At 61.8% G+C, this 18,794-nt stretch overlaps 1 protein-coding gene across 3 annotated transcripts in view; it reads left to right on the forward strand.

Moving 5' to 3' along the window:
* Positions 1–11,191, forward strand: part of PDE9A (phosphodiesterase 9A) — an 89,548-nt gene extending 78,357 nt beyond the window's left edge. For all 3 annotated transcript variants that reach the window (XM_058732116.1, XM_058732117.1, XM_058732119.1), the window contains 9 exons: positions 12–116; positions 414–496; positions 1,625–1,781; positions 3,994–4,107; positions 5,952–6,056; positions 6,718–6,846; positions 7,991–8,086; positions 9,560–9,686; positions 10,759–11,191. In XM_058732116.1, the coding sequence (XP_058588099.1) occupies positions 12–116; positions 414–496; positions 1,625–1,781; positions 3,994–4,107; positions 5,952–6,056; positions 6,718–6,846; positions 7,991–8,086; positions 9,560–9,670 (900 nt within the window). In that variant the 3' untranslated portion in view covers positions 9,671–9,686; positions 10,759–11,191. The remainder of the gene's footprint in view (positions 1–11; positions 117–413; positions 497–1,624; positions 1,782–3,993; positions 4,108–5,951; positions 6,057–6,717; positions 6,847–7,990; positions 8,087–9,559; positions 9,687–10,758) is intronic.
* Positions 11,192–18,794: the final 7,603 nt, after the last annotated feature.

The raw sequence follows: 18,794 nt of genomic DNA on the forward strand, positions 1-18,794 counted from the left end.
TGTCTCTCCAGCTCTGCGTGCACGACAACTACAGAAACAACCCTTTCCACAACTTCCGGCATTGCTTCTGCGTGACCCAGATGATGTACAGCATGATCTGGCTCTGCCGGCTCCAGGTGCGTCTCTGGGGGGGCTCCCGCTGGGGGCGGGGGCACCTCGCTCACGGACGCCGCCCCCACCGGGGGGACGGGCTCCCCCACCCTCCCGGGGAAGCCACCTTGCCCCTTGCTGTCCTCAGGGGAGCCGGCGGCTCCATGCGGCGAGCAGGGGCGAGGCACCGGGCAGGTGCGGGCCCGCCCTCCCGGCCCCGCCCCACAGGCCAGCTGCTAGGGGACTTCGTCCTACCCGCGTCCCGCCTCTCCCACCCCATTCCAGCTCCCTCCTCACCCCCTCCCGCCCTCTCTCTAATCCAGGAGAAATTTTCCCAAATGGATATCTTGATTCTAATGACGGCAGCCATCTGTCACGATTTGGATCACCCAGGGTACAACAACACGTACGTGCACCATTTTTCTCTCTCTCGTTTCTTCCTTCTCAAGGGCTCTCTGGTTGTCAGAGGTGACCTCTTCAGCTTCACGCACGGACCAGTTCTGAGGTGGGGCTGCCGCCAAGGCCTCCCCAGCACCCCCGGCTCGGATGCTTAGGACACGGCTCCCACTTTGGGACTTTGTCCAGGGCCTCGGGCCCCCCCCCCCCGGGGCAGACCCTTCCAGGTCGCCGAACCCCGAGGGGCCGCCGCCCTCCTTTGCGGTCCTGCTCCGGACCCCGCATGTCCCTCTGCACAGGCAGAGCCGTGGTGGTGCCCAAACTCCCCTCCGCCCGAAGCCGGGGGCAGTACCCGCACAGGATGCCCATTCTCCGGATCTCACTCCCCAGCCTGTGTCCAGCAGCAACGGGGCAGAGACTAGGACTGAGGGAGGGAAGGAGTGCAGGCCAGCAGGGGGCGGGGAGGCGCCGTGGGGGGGCCAGGAGGACAGGCCAAGCTTTGCCGAATCGGTGATCCGCTCCCACCCCTGGGGTGGGGGGCAGAGGCACAGAGTCCACCCCGTGTAGCCATCAGGTCCGGGCCGCGTGGCGCCCGTTCGCATCCCTAGTGAGGCACCTGTCCTTCCGGTCGGATGCGTCTGTGCGGTGACATCACACACGGCCGGGAACTCGCCGGCGGCTTTCATGGCAGGCCTCCGTCAGGACGGGAGTGGGTTCCACGGTGTGGACGTCCGTGTTCCTCCGAGGAGGCCGGCACCACGAGTGCCCATTCCCGCATTTCACGCTCAAGATGATGTGCACAGCACAGGCCTCAACCGCAGCCTCTGACCTCAGAACACATCTTGGTTCTTCTCCCAAACGTCTGCCTTTCGCGCATGCCGATGTTTGCAAGGGGCCCGAACTCATTCCCTTCGGGCGGCATGACCGGGAGAAGTCGAGGTGTGTAGGTGGTGTCTGCTCGGCGGGATTCTAAGACCTCGAGGGTGTCTCGTTAAAGGGGCGGCAGGGTCAGAGAGCCCAGGGGAGCAAGTCCCCGGCACCTGCAGGGCACGCCCGGCTTGCCTTGCAGCCTCTGCGGGCACCGCCGCGTCCGGGCGCAGGTGCCCGAGGCTCCGCTTGCTCTCCCCCGCGACGCCAGGTACCAGATCAACGCCCGCACGGAGCTGGCCGTCCGTTACAATGACATCTCGCCCCTGGAGAACCACCACTGTGCCGTGGCCTTTCAGATCCTCGCCCAGCCCGAGTGCAACATCTTCAGCAACGTGCAGCCGGACGGGTTCAAGCACATCAGACAGGTGCGTGCAGGGGCCCTCTGACCGCAGAGTGGGAGGTGGTGAGCACAGCCGCGGAGTAGGGCCCCTCCCTCCAGCGGCCGAGGCCCCAGAAGCCCCTGGTCCCACCAGGGATCCTGGGGAACCCACCCCCCCCCCCCCGCCCACCAAGGCCAGTGGCATTCCGGGGAGAGGCGCGCCCTCGGCATAAACACACGGGACCCCACTGACCTGCATTTCACATCCAGTGTTTCACCCGAAGCCTTTAAGGTCCGTCCTTTGTCCAGCTTGCAGCCCGGGAGAGCGGGGGTTACGGAGGTGAGGGGCACCGTGGGGATGTGCGGGCCCCTGGACAGATGCACCTGCTGAGTCCAACCAAGCCGACTGTTTCCCCTGCCCCCCAGCCGCCTCCCCCTGCCCCACCCTGACCCGGTCGGGCCCACCGTCCACTTCACATAAGAGACCCTGGGGAGGCCTCTGTCGCCCTCCTGTCCTGAGACAGACGTCCACCTCGCTGGACGTAATGCCCCCTCCCACGCAGGAGGTCCCACGCTGAGCACAGCTCTGCGCACCACCCTTTGATGTTTTCGGGGGAGGGAAGATACCAGAATGATCTCTTGGAAGAGTGTATGGGTTGAATGGTAGCCAAAAAAAAAATTGTATGTTCACTTCCTAACCCCCAGAACAGAACCTTTTGTATGTGACTTTATTTGGAAAAGAGTCTTTGCAGTGGTGATTAAGTTAGGATCTCTGCGTGAGATTAGCTGGTGCTACCCAGGTGGGTCTCAAGCCAGTGACAGGTGTCCTTAGAAGAGACAGAGGAACAGACAGATACATGGAAGAGAAATTGGCCTAAAGACGGAGGCAGAGGCCGGAGTGACCCGGGGCCACAGGAGCAGGAAAAGTCAGGAAGGACGTTTTCCCGGCGCCTTCAGACTTCTGGCCTCCGGACTGGGAGAGAATGCCCTGCTGTGGTTCCCCGTCACCTGGCACGCGGCACTCATGTGGCAGCCCCAGGACACGCGCACAAGGGAGCCACCCTCATGGTGAGGCACCCTACTCTGCTGTCCCACGGATGACAGCCTCACCCACCGGGTGCCTGGGGGCCTCGCTTCAAGGTGCACCTGTTAAAGACGTTGGGACCCGGGCTGTCCCTCCTGGAGGTCTGACGGGCTGCACTTCATCAGAGAACACCGTCCCTCCATCTGCCGTGGAAGCTCAGAGCCGATGCCAGCGCCGAAGGACAGTCCCCATCGAGTCGCCGATTTCCGGCCCAACCATGTCCCCTTTATCTATGGGCTTTCTGGCCTCTCTTCCATGTTCTGGAGCCGCCGGCCGGGGACACCGCGAGCTGTTGGGATGAGCCCTGACGTGTCTTCCTCTCCAGCGTGGGAAGGGGTGAGCCGTAGAGAGTCCCCGAGGGCTGCCGGTGAGGAGCTCCTGTGGGGAGCGACCTGGAGAAGCGAAGCAGCCGGGTCCCCTTGGTGTGTGCCCTGCCCTCCTACCCCGGGAGCGGTCAGAGCAGCGTCCCCAAGCAGGGGACCCGCCTCCCTCACGCCGCCCGCCATGGGGACGCACGAGGCTTGTCAAACGTCAGACATGACACTTTCCTGACCGTGAAATCATTCAGCCCGATTTTTAATAATATTTTGTCATCGAGTGCCTTGCTTACCAAGGTAGTAAGGTATTTGTAGTTAGAGAATCATCGCATTCTCGCTTACGAATGTGTTAGTAGAACGACGCTGTCAAATGCAAGCGGGCTTTGACCACCCCCACGCAGTGTGCGCGCAGAGTCACGTACAGATGAGACGCGACAGGGGAAAGAGACTTCTGGAAGATCGGCGATTGACCTCCGGCAACGGGACGTGAAAGGAACGGCCGTGGATCTGGATTCCTGAACTGAGGGGAAGTATCCGTGCTCAGTCGAAACCGACCGTCATCACCGGGAAGCCCAGCGCCGAGCCGGCCATCTGCAAGCCGATGGGCCTGCCCCCTCCTGGACTCGGCCCTCGGGGCCCATTTGCAGCGCACGGGTGGGCTTGAACCCCCAGCCTCCACTCGCCAGCTGCGGCCCGGGAGGCTCCCCGGCCTCTCATCTCACAAATAAAGACGGTGTTGTGCAGACGCACACGTAGAGTTGGCCCCGGACCCGGGGAAGGGCCGTGTGCCCAGCCGGCGCTCGCTGGGTCCTTGCCGGGATTCCGCCCGGGGCTAACGCTTTGCTCTCACTTTCCAGGGGATGATCACTCTGATTCTAGCCACGGACATGGCAAGACACGCAGAAATTATGGATTCTTTCAAAGAAAAAATGGAGAATTTTGACTACAGCAACGAACAGCATGTGACCCTCGTAAGTAGACCGCTACACCCGTTTTGGGGGCCCTGGTGCGCGCGTCCTACGCTCCGGCCCAGACTGGACACCGAGACCCCAAAACCCTGAACCTTGCCCTGCAGCGTCCAGCTCTCCCCGGGCAGCCCCCAGCGGGCCTGTCTTCCGGTTGAAGGCAGCTTTTGTGCTTCCTGTGCTGCCTTCTGATTTGGTTCGTGGGGGAAAGCAATCCATCCTGCTCAGTCCCGAGAATAAAGTTGGCTCTCCCACGAAGGCGGTGCCCCAGAAAACACTCCAATTACCAGCTTCCAGGCGGGCACCCCAATTACCAGCTTCTGGACGCAGCACCCCTCCCGGCCCGGCCCTCCAAGAGCAGGGCCAGCTGTGCAGAGAAGGGCAGGGAGCCTCACCGTGAGGAGGGCCCGCCTGGGTCTGCACCCCACCTGCCCTTCGTAAGAGAAACACGTGGAAACACCCTTCCCCGTCTTCGGAGAAAGGGGTTCTGCTGAGCCTTGTCTGGGCGTTAGGCCTGCTTTCCGGCCTTCTCTCTCTCTCTGGCTCTCTCTTTTTTAAAACCGATGGTCACTTTCTGTCCCTGGAAGCTGATGAACAAGGAAGCCCTCTGAGATCTGGCCACCCGCCTGACGTCATGTCCCCAAAACTGATTCGTAGCTAATACACACGGTGTGTGGGGAAGGACCTCGAGTTCTGCAGAAGTTACACGGCAGGAGAAAATGTCCCCTGGGGCCAGGGCCTCCCAACGCATCGCTTCTTGGGGACGGGCGCAGAGAGATGCAGTCATGTGGGAGCCGTGTCCCTGCTCCCGAAAACCAGCGGGTGTGGGAGGGGCCGCCTGGCCCTACGGCAGGGTGAGGGCGGTGCGTCTGGAGACAGAGGGACGAGTAGACGTGCCCCCTTTGCCTCCGTTTTCCCTCTGAAACGTAAGGAAAGACCCTGGAGGGCAGAGGCCACACGTCTGCTGCCAGTGTTGAGACCGTGAGCCGCACAGAGTGACCATCACCCCTGTACTCCCTCCCTTCAACCGTGCAAGCAGGGGGCTGTGGGGAAGAGGCCCCGGGTCCCCGGGGTTCCATCCACCCCCACACCGGGCGAGGGGTGGCGGCCCGCAGCACAGACCAGGGGGTCGTGCCCTGGCCGGGGAGCCCCCAGATCTCCACTTCTTCATGCACAAGGGCTGGGGGAGGTAGAGGGGAGGAGGTCCGAACGCCGACGAGCTCCGCGCAGCCGGGCCTGGGGGCCTGGAAGCTTCCCGCAGCCCGGCAGCACCCAGCCTGTGCCCCGGGCCCGGCGTCGGACCGCTGCCCCGAGACGCCTGCCGGGCAGAGCCCTGTGATGGCCTGTGTTCTGGAGTCACCTGAGCGGAGACAAGGAAGGCCGGGATCGACTCCCGGGGACTGACAAGGGGACAGGGACAGGGGCAGCCGAGTCAGCCCAGGTTCAGCTGAGGCCGTGCCAGGGTTTGAGCCGAGCAGAGCCTTGCCGAGTCGCCTTGCCCACCTGCGCCTGCCGGGAGGCCAGGGCGCGCCCGGGGCCCGCAGCCCCGAGCTGATGTGCCCGGGAGCACCGCCTGCTGAGTCAGCGTCACACCCTGAGCGCCGGCCCACACGTTGGCCCAGGACATCGGTGACTCCCGGGGACGGTCGTGTGCCGGCCCCGAAGGCACCCGCCTTCGGGCTCAGGGGCAAACGCCCCGGCCCGACCGGTCTCCTGAAGTGCCCACTGGGCGCGCAAACCTCACCAGACTCGGAGGGCTGGTCTCTGGGGAGGACGAAGTCCGGACCCAAACGGCAGCGGGGGGACGTGCTCCGGGCCCCGCTGCCTGATCCCCCCGCTCTGTCTTCCAGCTGAAGATGATTCTGATAAAATGCTGTGATATCTCCAACGAGGTGCGTCCGGTGGCAGTTGCAGAACCTTGGGTGGACTGCTTGTTGGAAGAGTATTTCATGCAGGTGAGAGCGCCCCGGTGCCACCAAACCCCCTGCGGGGGCCCCGTGTTGGAAAGGGGGACGGGCGTGCCCAGGGGGCGAGTGGGCGGGAGCGGACGGTCTCCGGCCCCCAGAAAGCCTCACGGCAGGCGCACATCCGAGAGGAAAGACGGCCACAGCCTGCAAAGTAGCGTCGACAGCTGCCACCGGGGACCACGCAAGAGCAGTGAATGGGGGCTGCAGCGTCGGGCAAGCGGCCTGAAAGGGAAGAGGCCGAGGCAGGAGGGGAGGCTCCCCCGGGGCGGGCGACACCAAGCAGGTGGGCCTACGCTTTGAGGCCCGGGGAGGCCCTCAGACAGAAGACCAACCAGCCCACGTGGGAGGTGCCGGAAGGGCCAGGAAGGCGCTCGCAACGGCAGCGCGGTGGACCCCGGGTTGAGAGCCGAGAGCCGCCCGGCGACTCACCCCCCACCCTCCACCCTGTCCCTCCGCCCTGTCGTCACGGCGCGGCCCTGCCTGCCCAGCTCCCGCCATCCATCCTGGTGACTGTGAACGTCCCCACGACGGAGCGGGCTGGCTGGCTGGCGGTGGCACATTAACCTGCCTTCTGCCCTCTGAGGCCGGTGACCCTCGGGCCCCCCAGATTCCGCGCTTTCCGACGTTTTGGGCTGTTGCCTCCCTGCAGAGCGACCGCGAGAAGTCGGAAGGCCTTCCCGTGGCCCCTTTCATGGACCGGGACAAAGTGACCAAAGCCACGGCCCAAATTGGGTTCATCAAGTTTGTCCTGATCCCCATGTTCGAAACGGTGACCAAGGTGAGTGACCATCACCGCATGCTGACTGACGTCGCGCTGAGAAGCACACACGTGCACACACGCACCAGCGTGCTGTAGCTGCCTGCTCAGTGCCCCCCTCCAGCACGCCCAGAACACCCTCTCGTCCCCCCCGTCTTGTCCCTCCCGGTCTTCCGGCCTCCCTGCCCCCTGGGGCCCCCCTCTGCCCTCCACTCCCAGGGCACCTCTGCTGACCTGCCCCATCCATGGGCACACGGCCATCCCCAAGCAGATTTCAGCAAGGAGACTATCTCTGCCTCTTTCCCGAACCTTCCATGCCTCCCCACTGCCCACGATGCAGGGAAAACTGCCCGCCTCATTACACACAGTCCCCCACCCTCCCTAGCACTCTGGTCGTGCAGGATGACCCCCAGTTCCTGGTCCTCCCCTTTCTTCAGACCACCTCTGACTGTGTCCCTTCAGCTGGCCTTGGCCCCATCCCACCCGCCAGCCTTCCAGAACCGCCTCAGCACACCCTTCCCTAAACCCCATTCACTCCTGCTTCTCTGGGGCCTTGGCCTTCCTGCACATTCCTTCACGGACTTCTGGGCCTTCGCCACGGCCAGCGGGGACAGGGGCACAGCGCTGCCACATCGGGCCTGCCCCCCTCCGACAGCAGGATCAGGATGTGACTGGGGAGGCACGGAAGGCATCCCGGGGCCCAGAGCTACGTGCGCAGGGTTCCGTGGGGCCGGGATGGCAGGATGGCCCGAGTGAAGGCGGACGGCCAAGACCCTGCCGCGGGAATGGCCTGTCTCCTCCGGCCACCGAGGCTGTGCAGAGACCAGAGGCGAGGCTGGCGTGTGGAAGATGGACACTGGGGGACGGGCAGGTGGAGGGCAGGTCCGTGTGAAGGGACAGGGCAGAAACAGAGCAGGACCCGGAGGTGGGTGGGCCGGGGCAGGTGGGAGGGTCTCCAGGAGGGTCTGCAGGGGCCACTGACCGGACGGCCTCAGAACCCGGGTCAGCGTGGACCCTGCTGCAGGCGGGACCCCAGAGCTCCACAGGGTGCAGGGGACTGACTCACTGCCTGAGCCACTGAGCCACGCAGGACCCGACACCTGGCCTCCTGGACGCCACGGCCGCGTGGAAAGACAGACTGAACACATCTTCTTGTCCCTCCCAGCTCTTCCCTGTGGTCGAGGAACTCATGCTGCGGCCCCTTTGGGAATCCAGAGACCGTTACGAGGAACTGAAACAAAGAGATGACTCCGTGAAAGAGGTAAAGCGAGCCGGGCAGGAAACGCGGTCCTCCCCGGGGACGGGCTGAGCCGGGCACCCCTGCAGGGGCTGCTGTGGACTCATTTCCACCACCGCCCCCCGAAGTCCAGACCCAGGCAAACCGGGGAGCGTCGACTCTCAGCGAAACCAAACGGCCCCCGATGGCCCGCGCCCCTCGGAGGGGCCACGTCGTCCCCAAAAGCTGTGCTGCAATCGGGTGGGCCAGGGCATCGCGGCATCTCAGACCCCCTCGGAGCCGCGCCCTGGCCCCTTGCGGGTCCCCATCCTCCAGCCCTGGGGCTGGCCTTGCTGAGCGAGAGGGTGTTGGAAGGAGGCGCTCCCCGCGGCACAGGAAAAGCGCCCTGGAGCTCTCACACACGGCGGCTCGGCCCCCTCGGGGTCGGGGAGACGGGGCGTAGCCCCAGGTCGCTGTCAGGACGGGACGGTTCGCAGGGAAGGTCCAGCTCGCGTGGGCAGAACCGGCGCAGACGCTTCCTGCAAAGCGTGCGAGTGGGCTGACCGCCCCAGGGCCTCCGCGTGTGCACGTCTCTGCTTCGGGGACCCCCGCGGGCCTCCCCTGTGTGACGTCCAGCCACCAGGGTGTGCCTCCCCTCAGCCCCCTGCCGCCCCCTCTCCAGTGTCCCTGCTGCCTCTCGCTTTGTCCTGGTCTGGCCTCCACCAGCGTCACGCACCCTGTCCCGTTCCCCGCTCACTTCAGTCGGGGCTCCCTGGTCACGGCGTCCCCCCACCTTGCCGCCGGGAACCCCCGAGCCCCACTGAGCGCTGAGCCGTTTCCCAGGCGCCCCGTGTTGCCCTCGCCACCCCCCGAAACTGCTCTCCCGAAACTGCTCCGTGTGTGACGCTGGGCATGTGTCAGTGCTCAGGAGGTGCCTACTGGTCGATGGGCGTCCCACGACTGGCCTTTCTAGAGGGATCCCTCCACTACAAGGTCCCCGAGAGGTCCTGAGACTCCAGAGGCTAAGAGCAAATGGTACAGAGAGCGATGTCAGAGCAGGTGTGCCCGGCGGGGCCCCGGCAGGATCGCTAAAGCACACTCCAGCCGTCGCTATGAAGGTCCCAGGCCCCGCCGCCCAGTGGGGGCCCCCGGGACCTCCAGGATGCTTCCCTACCCCCAGAAAGGACAGACACCCCCCCCCCAGAAGAGAAAGGGTGGACGGGCTCCGTGCTCCCTTCCGCCAGGCCACCGGGCTCGGCAGACACCGTGAGTGCATTGTCCAAGCTCCGGACGCTGGCCGAGAAGGGGAGGCCTCCCACAGCTAGGAAGGTGGCTCGCTCGCAGAGCCGTGTCTGCGACGTGCAGCTGCGTGTGTTTCGGCACACCGCGGCCGAGGACCTCGGCCTCGGTTACACACCTTAGCGTCTCAGTCAACAGGAAGCACCTTAGCAGACAGTCAGGTCCTCACGGTCTCCTGGGACCTGATCGTTGCCTTCTGTATACCTGTCCCGGTTACAGAGGGAGACGGAGAGCTTGACGGCGGGGGGCACCGACACGTCGTCGTCGTCGTCGTCGAGAGAGAAAAGCAGAGATGTGAGAAACAGAGAGGAGGGTGCTATTCTGAACTGACGTCTCGATGCACATGGTAACTCAGAGCCTAAAACGGGGCGGCACTGAAAATCTCTGGGAGTGGGGAAGGAAAGAAGGTGGGGGCAGAAATCTGAAAGACAGATGGGTTTTTTAAAGTTTTGGGAACGTTTTTTATTTATTTTGAAAGTGAGAGAGGGCGTGCGCACAAGCAGGGGCGGGACAGAGAGAGAGGGAGACAGAGACTCCCAAGCAGGCTCAACGCTGCCAGCCCGATGCAGGGCTCGAACTCACGAACCGTGAGATCACGACCTGAGCCGAAATCAACAGTAGGACGCTTAACCGACTGAGCCACCCGGGCGCCCCTGAAAGACCGATGGTTTTTCAGTAAAGTGAGACTTTTATTCCTGGCCTATAATTCTTAGAATTAGGCTCTGAAAGAAGGGGGGGGTCACGCTTGGGTTGATAGCCAAAGATCAGTAATTAGCCTATGTGCCGCTTATAAGGAAAAGCGCGTTTTAAAATCTTTCCAAACATAAAGCATTTGCGTCTGTCGCCGTGAGCGTTTTCCTGTGCCCCTGACGCAAGCTGTTCGTTTAGTCCGTGTCAAAGGGAAACCAAGCTCATTCGGCCTCCGCGTGGTAAGGTCGTGGCACACGCTCGTCTGAAGGACCCCTGGAGAGATTCTCGGGACAAAGCTTTCCAGGCGCGGGGTGTGGGAACCTGCGTCTTGTTTGGTGCAGGGGGGCAGTGGCCAGCTCTGGCGTCCGAGAAACTGAGCGCAGCCAAGCACAAGCTGAGAGACCCACACAGGCGTCTCAGCCTCTCTGAGCCTCAGAGCCCTCATCTCCGGCCTCGAGATAATCACACCGTCATTACCCCTTCCATGAGCAACATGCCGGTCCATCAGAAGCGCTCGGGAAACACTGGCTTTGCGTGTTTCGGTCACACCCTATTTTTTTAGTGGTTCAGGAGAAGGATCAAAATCGTTTCATTTGGCCTAAATGTGCTCAGCCGTGTGTCCAGTCCTTAAACATCCCGTGCGTCCTCCCGTGACGATGTTGATTGTGCCCGCACGTTTTCAGCCCCCACGAAAACAAACCAGTAGGTCTTTTCCCTCTTCCGAGCAGACGGAGCCTGGAGGAGGCAGGACGATGCGGGCCGTGGTTCTGGACCAGGCTGGCCGAGCCTCGCGAGCCGTCCGCGTGGGTGAGAAGTTCATTCCGAGCGCCTGACTCCACGAGACCACGTTTTCTAAGAACTGTTTTGTTCACTGATACAAAAAAAAAAAAAAAAAGGAAAACGGAATTCATGATGCTGTACAGAATTTTTATTTTTGAACTGTCTTTTAAATAATATATTCTTATACAGAAACGGGTACTGTACTTTTTCTTTGTAGTGTTGTGTATCCGGGGGCTGCGTCTGGCAGTCCCCAGAGCCCCCGAGCTCTCACGGGGGGACAGGAACTGTGCTTTGCTCGCAGATGTGTCTGCACGGTGTGATGTGACGCTCCCTCCCGTGTAAATTCAGAATTAAATGCCAGGCGGTGCCCGGAGCACAAGGGCGTGCGCGTGTCCTGTTTGTGAGCAGCGAGGGGGCGTTGGTGGCTGCGTGTGGGGAGGTGGGAACGTGCCACTTCAGTCAGCAGACTGTGCACAGCACGTCTCAGGGGAGGACAGCTGTCCTTTCTTCCTGCCTTTGCTTTTGGGACCAGCACTGGGAACAATCCGGGGAGCCCCGTGCCCATGAAGGGAGACCCGACCCCGGCTGGCGGGCGGTCACGCCCTCCCTCGGCCCCGCTGCGTGTGTTTAGACCCCGTGACGCTTCCCAGGGCCACTGGCTCCTTCCCTGCACCCCCTCGGGACAGAAGAGGCTCCTCTCGGATAAACTGACCTGTCAGGCCGCCCGCCTAATCTGAGCTCTGCGGACATGTCACCCGCTGCCGCGGAGTCTCCCCGGGGCACGCCTTGGTGAATCCCAGAATACTGCTTTCCACCTCTGAATAATTCATCTGTGGGCTGTGACATTTTCCGTCCCTTCTTGAACCCAGTTCCGCATGAACGGCGACCCCGGTTCTATTTCTCTTCGCGGTTCTGGTTTTCATTTCAATCCCGCTAAAGCCCGTGCACATGGCCACGACACGCGCAGACCCGGCCGGTGTCCCCGATGCAGGTCTCCCCCACGCCTGCGTGGCGCCCTGCACTGAAGTCCGTGACCCGCTCCCCCCAGCGAGCCAGCCACTGACAAGTGCCCCCCACCTGCCCGCCCTGAGCCCGCCTTCTGGCCAGTTCCCTCCACGCCCCCACCCCCGTGAGCCAGGCTCTACCCGGTTCCCTCCACCTGCTCCCCCAGCGGGGCAGCCTTCTGGCCACCTGCTAACTTGTGCTCCACACCCACTTGCCACACTCTGCCCCCTTGTCAAAGTTCACACAGCCACCTCTGAGTTCAACACTTGGGCACCCCCACACACACACACGCGCACACAGGTCCACACGCGTCTGCATGAGCATACCCATGCCCACGTACACAGAAGCACATCCACACACGCCCACACTTGCATGAACAGGTGCACAGGGCTGCACACGTGTGCTTGCCCACCGGGTTTTACGTAGACACGTGCCGATGCACGCACACGCACGCAAATACACAACACGCTCACGTGCACGTATCCACATAATCACACGGACGGCTGCAGACACACACACGTATACACACTCCCGCACACTTTGTCTGCATCACGGGGTTGCGGTCCCACCAAGTCCTGGAATGAGGAAATCCGCAGCTAGGAGGGGCCTGTAAGGAGAGGACGTCGGTGACAGTCCCCCTCCTTGTGGGACAGCCTGGTTTCCTAGCGGAAAGCTTAGACACGGGGACAAGAGCATCAGCATCAGCGTGAAGGAGAAGACGTTCAGAGCCGCACTGCCCATCAGAGACACGCGGCACCCGGCGCGGTCCAAACGTGACACGGGCGGCCGCCCCCACGGCCCCACACACGGCACACGGCAGCAAGACACCGGCACCTTCCTGCAAACCCCCTACGCCCCCATCACCCTGTGTTCACACGAGGGGACAAGAACACGCTGTTTTGCATTGTCTTCCTCTCCCAACTTTGTAGCGATTCAGGGAATGATGCGTGGGGTCAAACCCCGGCTCCGACGGACCCCCCCCCAAACCCCACTCCCAAATGTCCTGCCCGAGCCGGGCCCTGACGAGGCGCTGGGCAGGCGGCTCCCGGCGCACCCCTTCTCCCCCTGCTGAGGACACAACAGCCTCTTGTGGCCCCCGCGCTGACCCCGGGGGGGAAGGAGACAGGAAAGGAGGAGCGTCCGTCACTCCCACCCGGGATGGTGACCCCGGGCCCGACGCCCCCACACCGCCTGTCTCTCTGCCCGTCGCGTGTCGGACCACGGGTACCGTCTGAGGCTTCCTCTGCTTGTACTGTCCGAGGCCAGCGGGACAGTCCTCGAGTGCTGGCACCTTTAGCCAAATCACATCGTGAAACCAGTTGCACTGGTGGAACGGATGGACATTAAACGAATGAACATTAAACACGCAAAATACCTCATCTTGGCCGAACAGCCGTGGGCGGGAACCGCTGGCTTCCGGTTGCCTCTGCCCCACGTGGCCAGCCGGGTGCCACAAGGCCACCCGCCACGTCCCCCGCAGGAGACGCCCTATCCGGCTCGGGCTCCAAGGGCAGCTGCGGCGCCAGGCCCCGCCGCCCCCACCCCGGGAAGGGCCGAAGAGGGACAGCGAGTCGGGCACGTGTTCCAGACGAGAGGCTTTGCTCTGGCTCCCTGATCTCCCAGTATCGCCGCTGGGGAGTTTGTAAAGTTCAAATCAAAAGAATTCAACTGTGACTTCTCTAAGGGGCGGGTAAAACTGTCGCTCTGGATTTTGGGGGGCGCTATTCTCTGTCAGGGGCCCAGAGGAGCTGCATGAGGCTGCTGGGGACTCACAGTGAATCCACGCAGGGTCCCCACATTCCCCCAGGCTCACCGTCAGCCTGTGTCCAGCCGGGCGATCGACGCAGTGAGCCCGGCAAAGATCGGACAGTGTGCCAGAGGCCCCGCAGCAAGCACAGGAGGCGGGCTTGTGAGCTTGGGCTGTGCGGCGAGGGCCGCCAGGTGGACGGCGAGCCTGGGGCAAGGCGGGGCCTCCTGGAGTGTGGCTGCGCAGAAGGGCCACACAGGGAGGCCGGAGGCCGGTGAGGGAGATACCCCGCGCCATCCAGGAAGAGAGGGAGGTGGGGTCTGAGGGGCCGCGCAGGCCCTAGGCCCAGCTGGACTTGGTGAGAACAAGGGGGGCGATGCCCACCCGGGGTCCCCACCGAGTGGGCTTGACCAGCCGGTGACTGGGCCCATCTGGGCCCCAGCCCTTCCCTGGCTCGGATGCCCGGCTCCCGGTTCAGGTGACTGGAATGGTTTAGAAAGGCAGACACCGACACAAAATGATCTCCCAGGACCCCACCCACGTTGCGGGCAGCCCTGGTGATGTACACGTTACGAACTCAGACATCTGCCAACTGATGAGCGAGTCTGCGTTCGTTTGTGGTCGCTGACCGAGAAATTGCGTAAGGGGAAAAAACAGCAAAATGTGTGTGTGTGTGTGTGTGTGTGTGTGTGTGCGAGCGGTGGGGTCAAGGATACTCAGGCAGGTCCCAGGGGTATAGGCACATAACCCTCCTGGCACATAGGCCCCGCTCCCAGCTGGAGAGGGAAGCTGGAAAGATGGGAAGATGGGGGCACCGAGTCCAGGCCTGACAAACAAGGAACGTGTGCGCTTTGTTCAGGGGGAAAGGGACAGGTGTGGCTGCGTCACCCCAATCTCTGCTGCCACGTGGCCCTCCTCCCTGTGTGTCTGTGTCCAGATGTGCTTCTGCTATGGGGACATCAGTCACTGGATCAGGGCCCCGCCCACCTCAGGGTGACCTCATCCTAACTTATTATCCTGCAAAGACCCTATTTCCAGAGAAATTCACATTCACAGGTGCAAGGGGTTACGCTCTTTCCCAGGGGGCGGGGGGGCACAGTTCAACCCCCTACGCGCTCAGTCTTAGCTTTCCCGTCCGTCCATCTCTGCCTGTCCAGCGGCCGTGCGTGCCGAGCCGTCAGCATGAGGTCTGGCTCTCAGCTCTCCATCGACAGCAGGCCCCTCGGGGGCCCGCCTCTCTCTCTGAGGGTTGAGGCGTCACTGCTGAGGCCCCGGGCAGGGCGGGGGCTCAGCTCTTTGGGGATCCGAGGAAGGCAGAGGGCAGGTACCCGTGAGGCGGGAGAACGTCAGACTCAGAGTCCAGTGCAGACACAGGAAGGGACAGCAGGGTCTCTGCGGGAGGACCGGGGCACCTGGCACAGGGGGACTCACAGGGGACGGCTGACAGCAAGGGTAGGAGGAGAGGTTGACAGGAAGGTACAGACCCAGGAGGACAAAGTGTGACCATCTGCCCGGGGAAAGCTCTAACCTCTGGCTACAAACGGGAAGCGTATCAGTCAGCTCTTGCTGCATAACAAACTGCCCTGAAACTTAGGGACTGGAAACCACATCGCTTTTCACTCCTTGTGGCTCTGGGGGTTGAGGGGCAGGATTTGTGGTCTGGCCTTGCTCAGCTGGAGCCGGTGGGTCTAAAGGGCCTTGGCCACATGTCTGTGGAGCTGTTTGGTACCAGCCAGAGTTCCAGCCCCGGGCCGTGTCGCTGTGCAGCAGGCCAACGTGGTTCATCCTCAGGGTGGCAAAGTGATCCCAGTGGCAAGAGCTCCTAAGCCCCAGTGCCCGGGCACTTTTCACGCCTTGCCACACACACAGCTGTTACGTTACGTCCGTCTGGCCACAGCAAGTCACGCGGTCAAGCTTGGGTGTAAAGGGGGCAGGGACAGACTCCACTTCACGACAGAGGGACACGCGGTTTGCCATCTACCAGAGTGAGGAGGCCCGTGGTCTAAACACACAACTGGCACCCATGCCCCAGTTTTAGCCTCTTCTGCCCGCTCCGTTTCGCGAGTGACAGCTCCCCACGGACCCCGTGTCACTGAAAAGTTACCTTGGCATCCCGATGCTGCGATCGTTGGACTCCCACTGAAAGGGTGTGGCTTGGAAGCTCTTGAACGCTTCCGTGTGGTCCTCGGAGGGCTTCCCAGACGTCCCGTGTGGTCTCCACTCGGCTTTCCCACCAGCTCTGGCCGGCGTCTGTTCTGACCGCGAAGTCGGGGACAGCATCACGCCCCACTTTCAGGGCCACGTGCCTCAGCCCAAAGGGGGTTTTCCTGCCCCTGGCATTGTTTCGTTTCACCAGATTCTCTGCACGGGACTCACTGCACCAAGCCATCAGAGGTACCTAATAAAACCTAAAGAATTTTTAACCATTAACCTTGCAGCAAAAGCATCTAATGAAGGGACTCTAACAACGAGTGCAACCTTTTACTCTGAGCCCCCAAGAGCTCACGGAAGGTGTCACATTTGGTCTTTCAAGTGATGGGAGAGCAGGAACACTCAATTTTCTGAGACATTCAGAGGAGGCTGGGGTTTCCAGGCAACTCTGAGGAAGGTGGGACCAGCGTCTCACGAGTGGAGGAGACTGCAGATAGGCCAGGGCACGCCCACAGGGTGCCACCAGCTGAGGCCGGAGCCAAGGACTGTGTGCTTCGAGGACACTTCACGTCGTTGAAAAATGCTCATTAGGTGATGCCAGACTGGGCAAAGTGGATGCCAAATGGTTTGTACGGTCTGATCCCGATTTTGCTGAAGAAAAGTGTTAACAACGGCTATATTACAGTAGGTTGTTTCCGCATAAAATGAAAACAAATGTTTTTCCAGCTTGTTCTCCTCATCTTTTACAAAGAAAAACGTATCATTTTTCAATCAGAAGATACAACCGCGAGCAATACTATATTTGGATGGGGTAGCTTGGCCAGTGGCCTGAGGCTCAGAGGTTGGACCAGGTCGCAGCCCAGAGGATCCAAATGCTGGAGCCCAGAGCCTGTGCGCGGAGCCCGGTCCAGGCGAAGAGGACGCGTCTCCGTGCCTCCAATCAGGTGGTAAGATTTTTCTTTCTGCTTATTGTCCGAGAAACGCCACCCGCGGAACGGTAAAGGCAGCCCCGGCGAGGGGCGCTCAGCCCAGCCCCACCCCGGGACCCCAGGCCCCCTGAAGTCCTAATGTTCCACGCTGGGGCCGAGGACACCCGGGAACAAGAAGCCAGGCATGGGGGTACCTGGGGGGCTCACTCAGTCGGTTAAGCATCCGACTCTTGATTTCAGCTCAGGTCATGATCTCAGGGTCGTTCAGCTCTGCGCTGACAGCACGGAGCCTGCTTGGGACTCTCTGCCTCTCTCTCTGCCCCTCCCCTGCTTGTTCTCTCTCTGTCTCTCTCTCTCTCTCAAAATAAATAAACATAGAAAGAAAGAAAGAAAGAAAGAAAGAAAGAAAGAAAGAGCAGCAGCCAAGGCATGCCACGGCCCCCACACACTAGACCAGCCACCTCTGGTAGGATTTCACAAAACCCCTCGGGGAAAAGCACGCCGTGTTATCTTGATCCACTTGATCCGTGTTATCTTGGGCCACTGTCCACCATTTCGACTAAGCAGGTGCTGAATGTATTTGTCTTTAGGAAAATAACGCCTGTTCCTGTTCAGAAATGAAAGGGTATAAGGAGGGAGGCCACGGGAGGATGTCAGCACCACTGCGGAAGGGAAAGGGGGTTCTTTTCTCCTGGTCTTTAAGGGTCATTTAAGGGGCAAAAGGAGGCAGTTCTGTCAGCGGTGGAGAAACCGAGCCAGGGATGATGGCAGGGGACAGAGGCTTGCCTGGGTCAGCGCCAGGTGGGGCCTCCTGCCTCCCCCCGCAGCCTGATGAGCGAGGGGCTGGTGGGGCCACGCAGCACCCTGGGGCAGGTGCGCGGTGACACAAGCCCACGAGGTCCCTGCATCTTCGACGATTGGCGGTGGCCTCCTTGCTGACGGAAGCCTGGTCTCCTGGTCGGTGAGTCACCATTACCGCCCGCTGTGCTCACAAGGACAGCAATGAGGGACCCCGGCCCCCAGGGCAACTCATCGCTTCCAGCAGGCTTCTTGGGAGCTAGAGAGAGCCCCCCACTCCAGGTGGGTCTGTCCCTCCCGGGCCATTTCTCACTGTGACTCTGGGCACGGCACCATAGCCTCTAGGGGCATCCATGGCGGTAGGCCAGGCCTCCACGATCCCCTCCAGTGGGATCCTCCGTGGTTCTTGTAAATTCCCCACAGGAGGGTCCATGCAGGAGACCCTCCTCAGCAAGGCTGGCGGCTGGGCGACCAATATGTGTGCAGACTGCGTCCCTCACACCCTGTATCCCCTCAGCTCACAGGCTGCCCCCCCCAGGACACCCCCACCCCACAGGCGGCCCCCGCCCCAGACCCCCTACCCCACTCACAGGCTGCCCTCCCGGGACACCCCCAGCTCACAAACTGCCCTTCCCAGGACACCCCACTCCCCAGCTCACAGGCTGCCCCCACCATCCCCAAATCTTGGGAAGCACCAAAGTCAACAAGTGAACTGTGTTCTCTGCAGTGACCCTGTCAGGCTCCCATTCCCACGGCCAAGTCTGACTCCGGCCTGAATTGCTGAGGGCAGGACTGGATCAGCAGGTGGCCAGAAAGGCAAAAGGGATTCAGGAGTGGTTTGTGAGAGTCCTCCCCGCACGGGGATGTCCGGGAAACGTGGGAAAGTCTAATAGTCTAATACATTCACTTCTCTTCAACATGCTTCATGTTATAACCAAGAAAGTGACCATTTTTACGTTAAACTCTTAATTTTGAGACAACTGTAGATTCCTGCGCAGTCGCAAGAAAGACTGGAGAGCGAGCCCGCGTGCCCTTTACCCAGATCCCCAGTGGTGACACCTTGCAGAACTCCAGTGCGCGGTCACGTCCGGGATGGTGATGCTGGGGTCACGATGCTGGTGTTACAGTGTGGGCACCGGGCGCTCCGTCCCGCGGGGGCCCCCCTGCCGCCCCCTTCCAGCCCACCCACTGTCCTTCCACCGGCCCCCGCAGTCCCTAACCTCTTCTCCATCTCTGTAATTTTGTGATTTGCTGAATGTGACATGAATGGGGTCACGCAGTGCCATTCTGTGGAGGTTCATCCAGGTTGTTGTATCAGGAATGCATTCCTTTTTCCTGCCGAGTAGTGTTCCGC

The sequence above is a fragment of the Neofelis nebulosa genome, chromosome 5 (assembly GCF_028018385.1).
Source record: "Neofelis nebulosa isolate mNeoNeb1 chromosome 5, mNeoNeb1.pri, whole genome shotgun sequence".
Taxonomy (NCBI): Eukaryota; Metazoa; Chordata; class Mammalia; order Carnivora; family Felidae; genus Neofelis; species Neofelis nebulosa.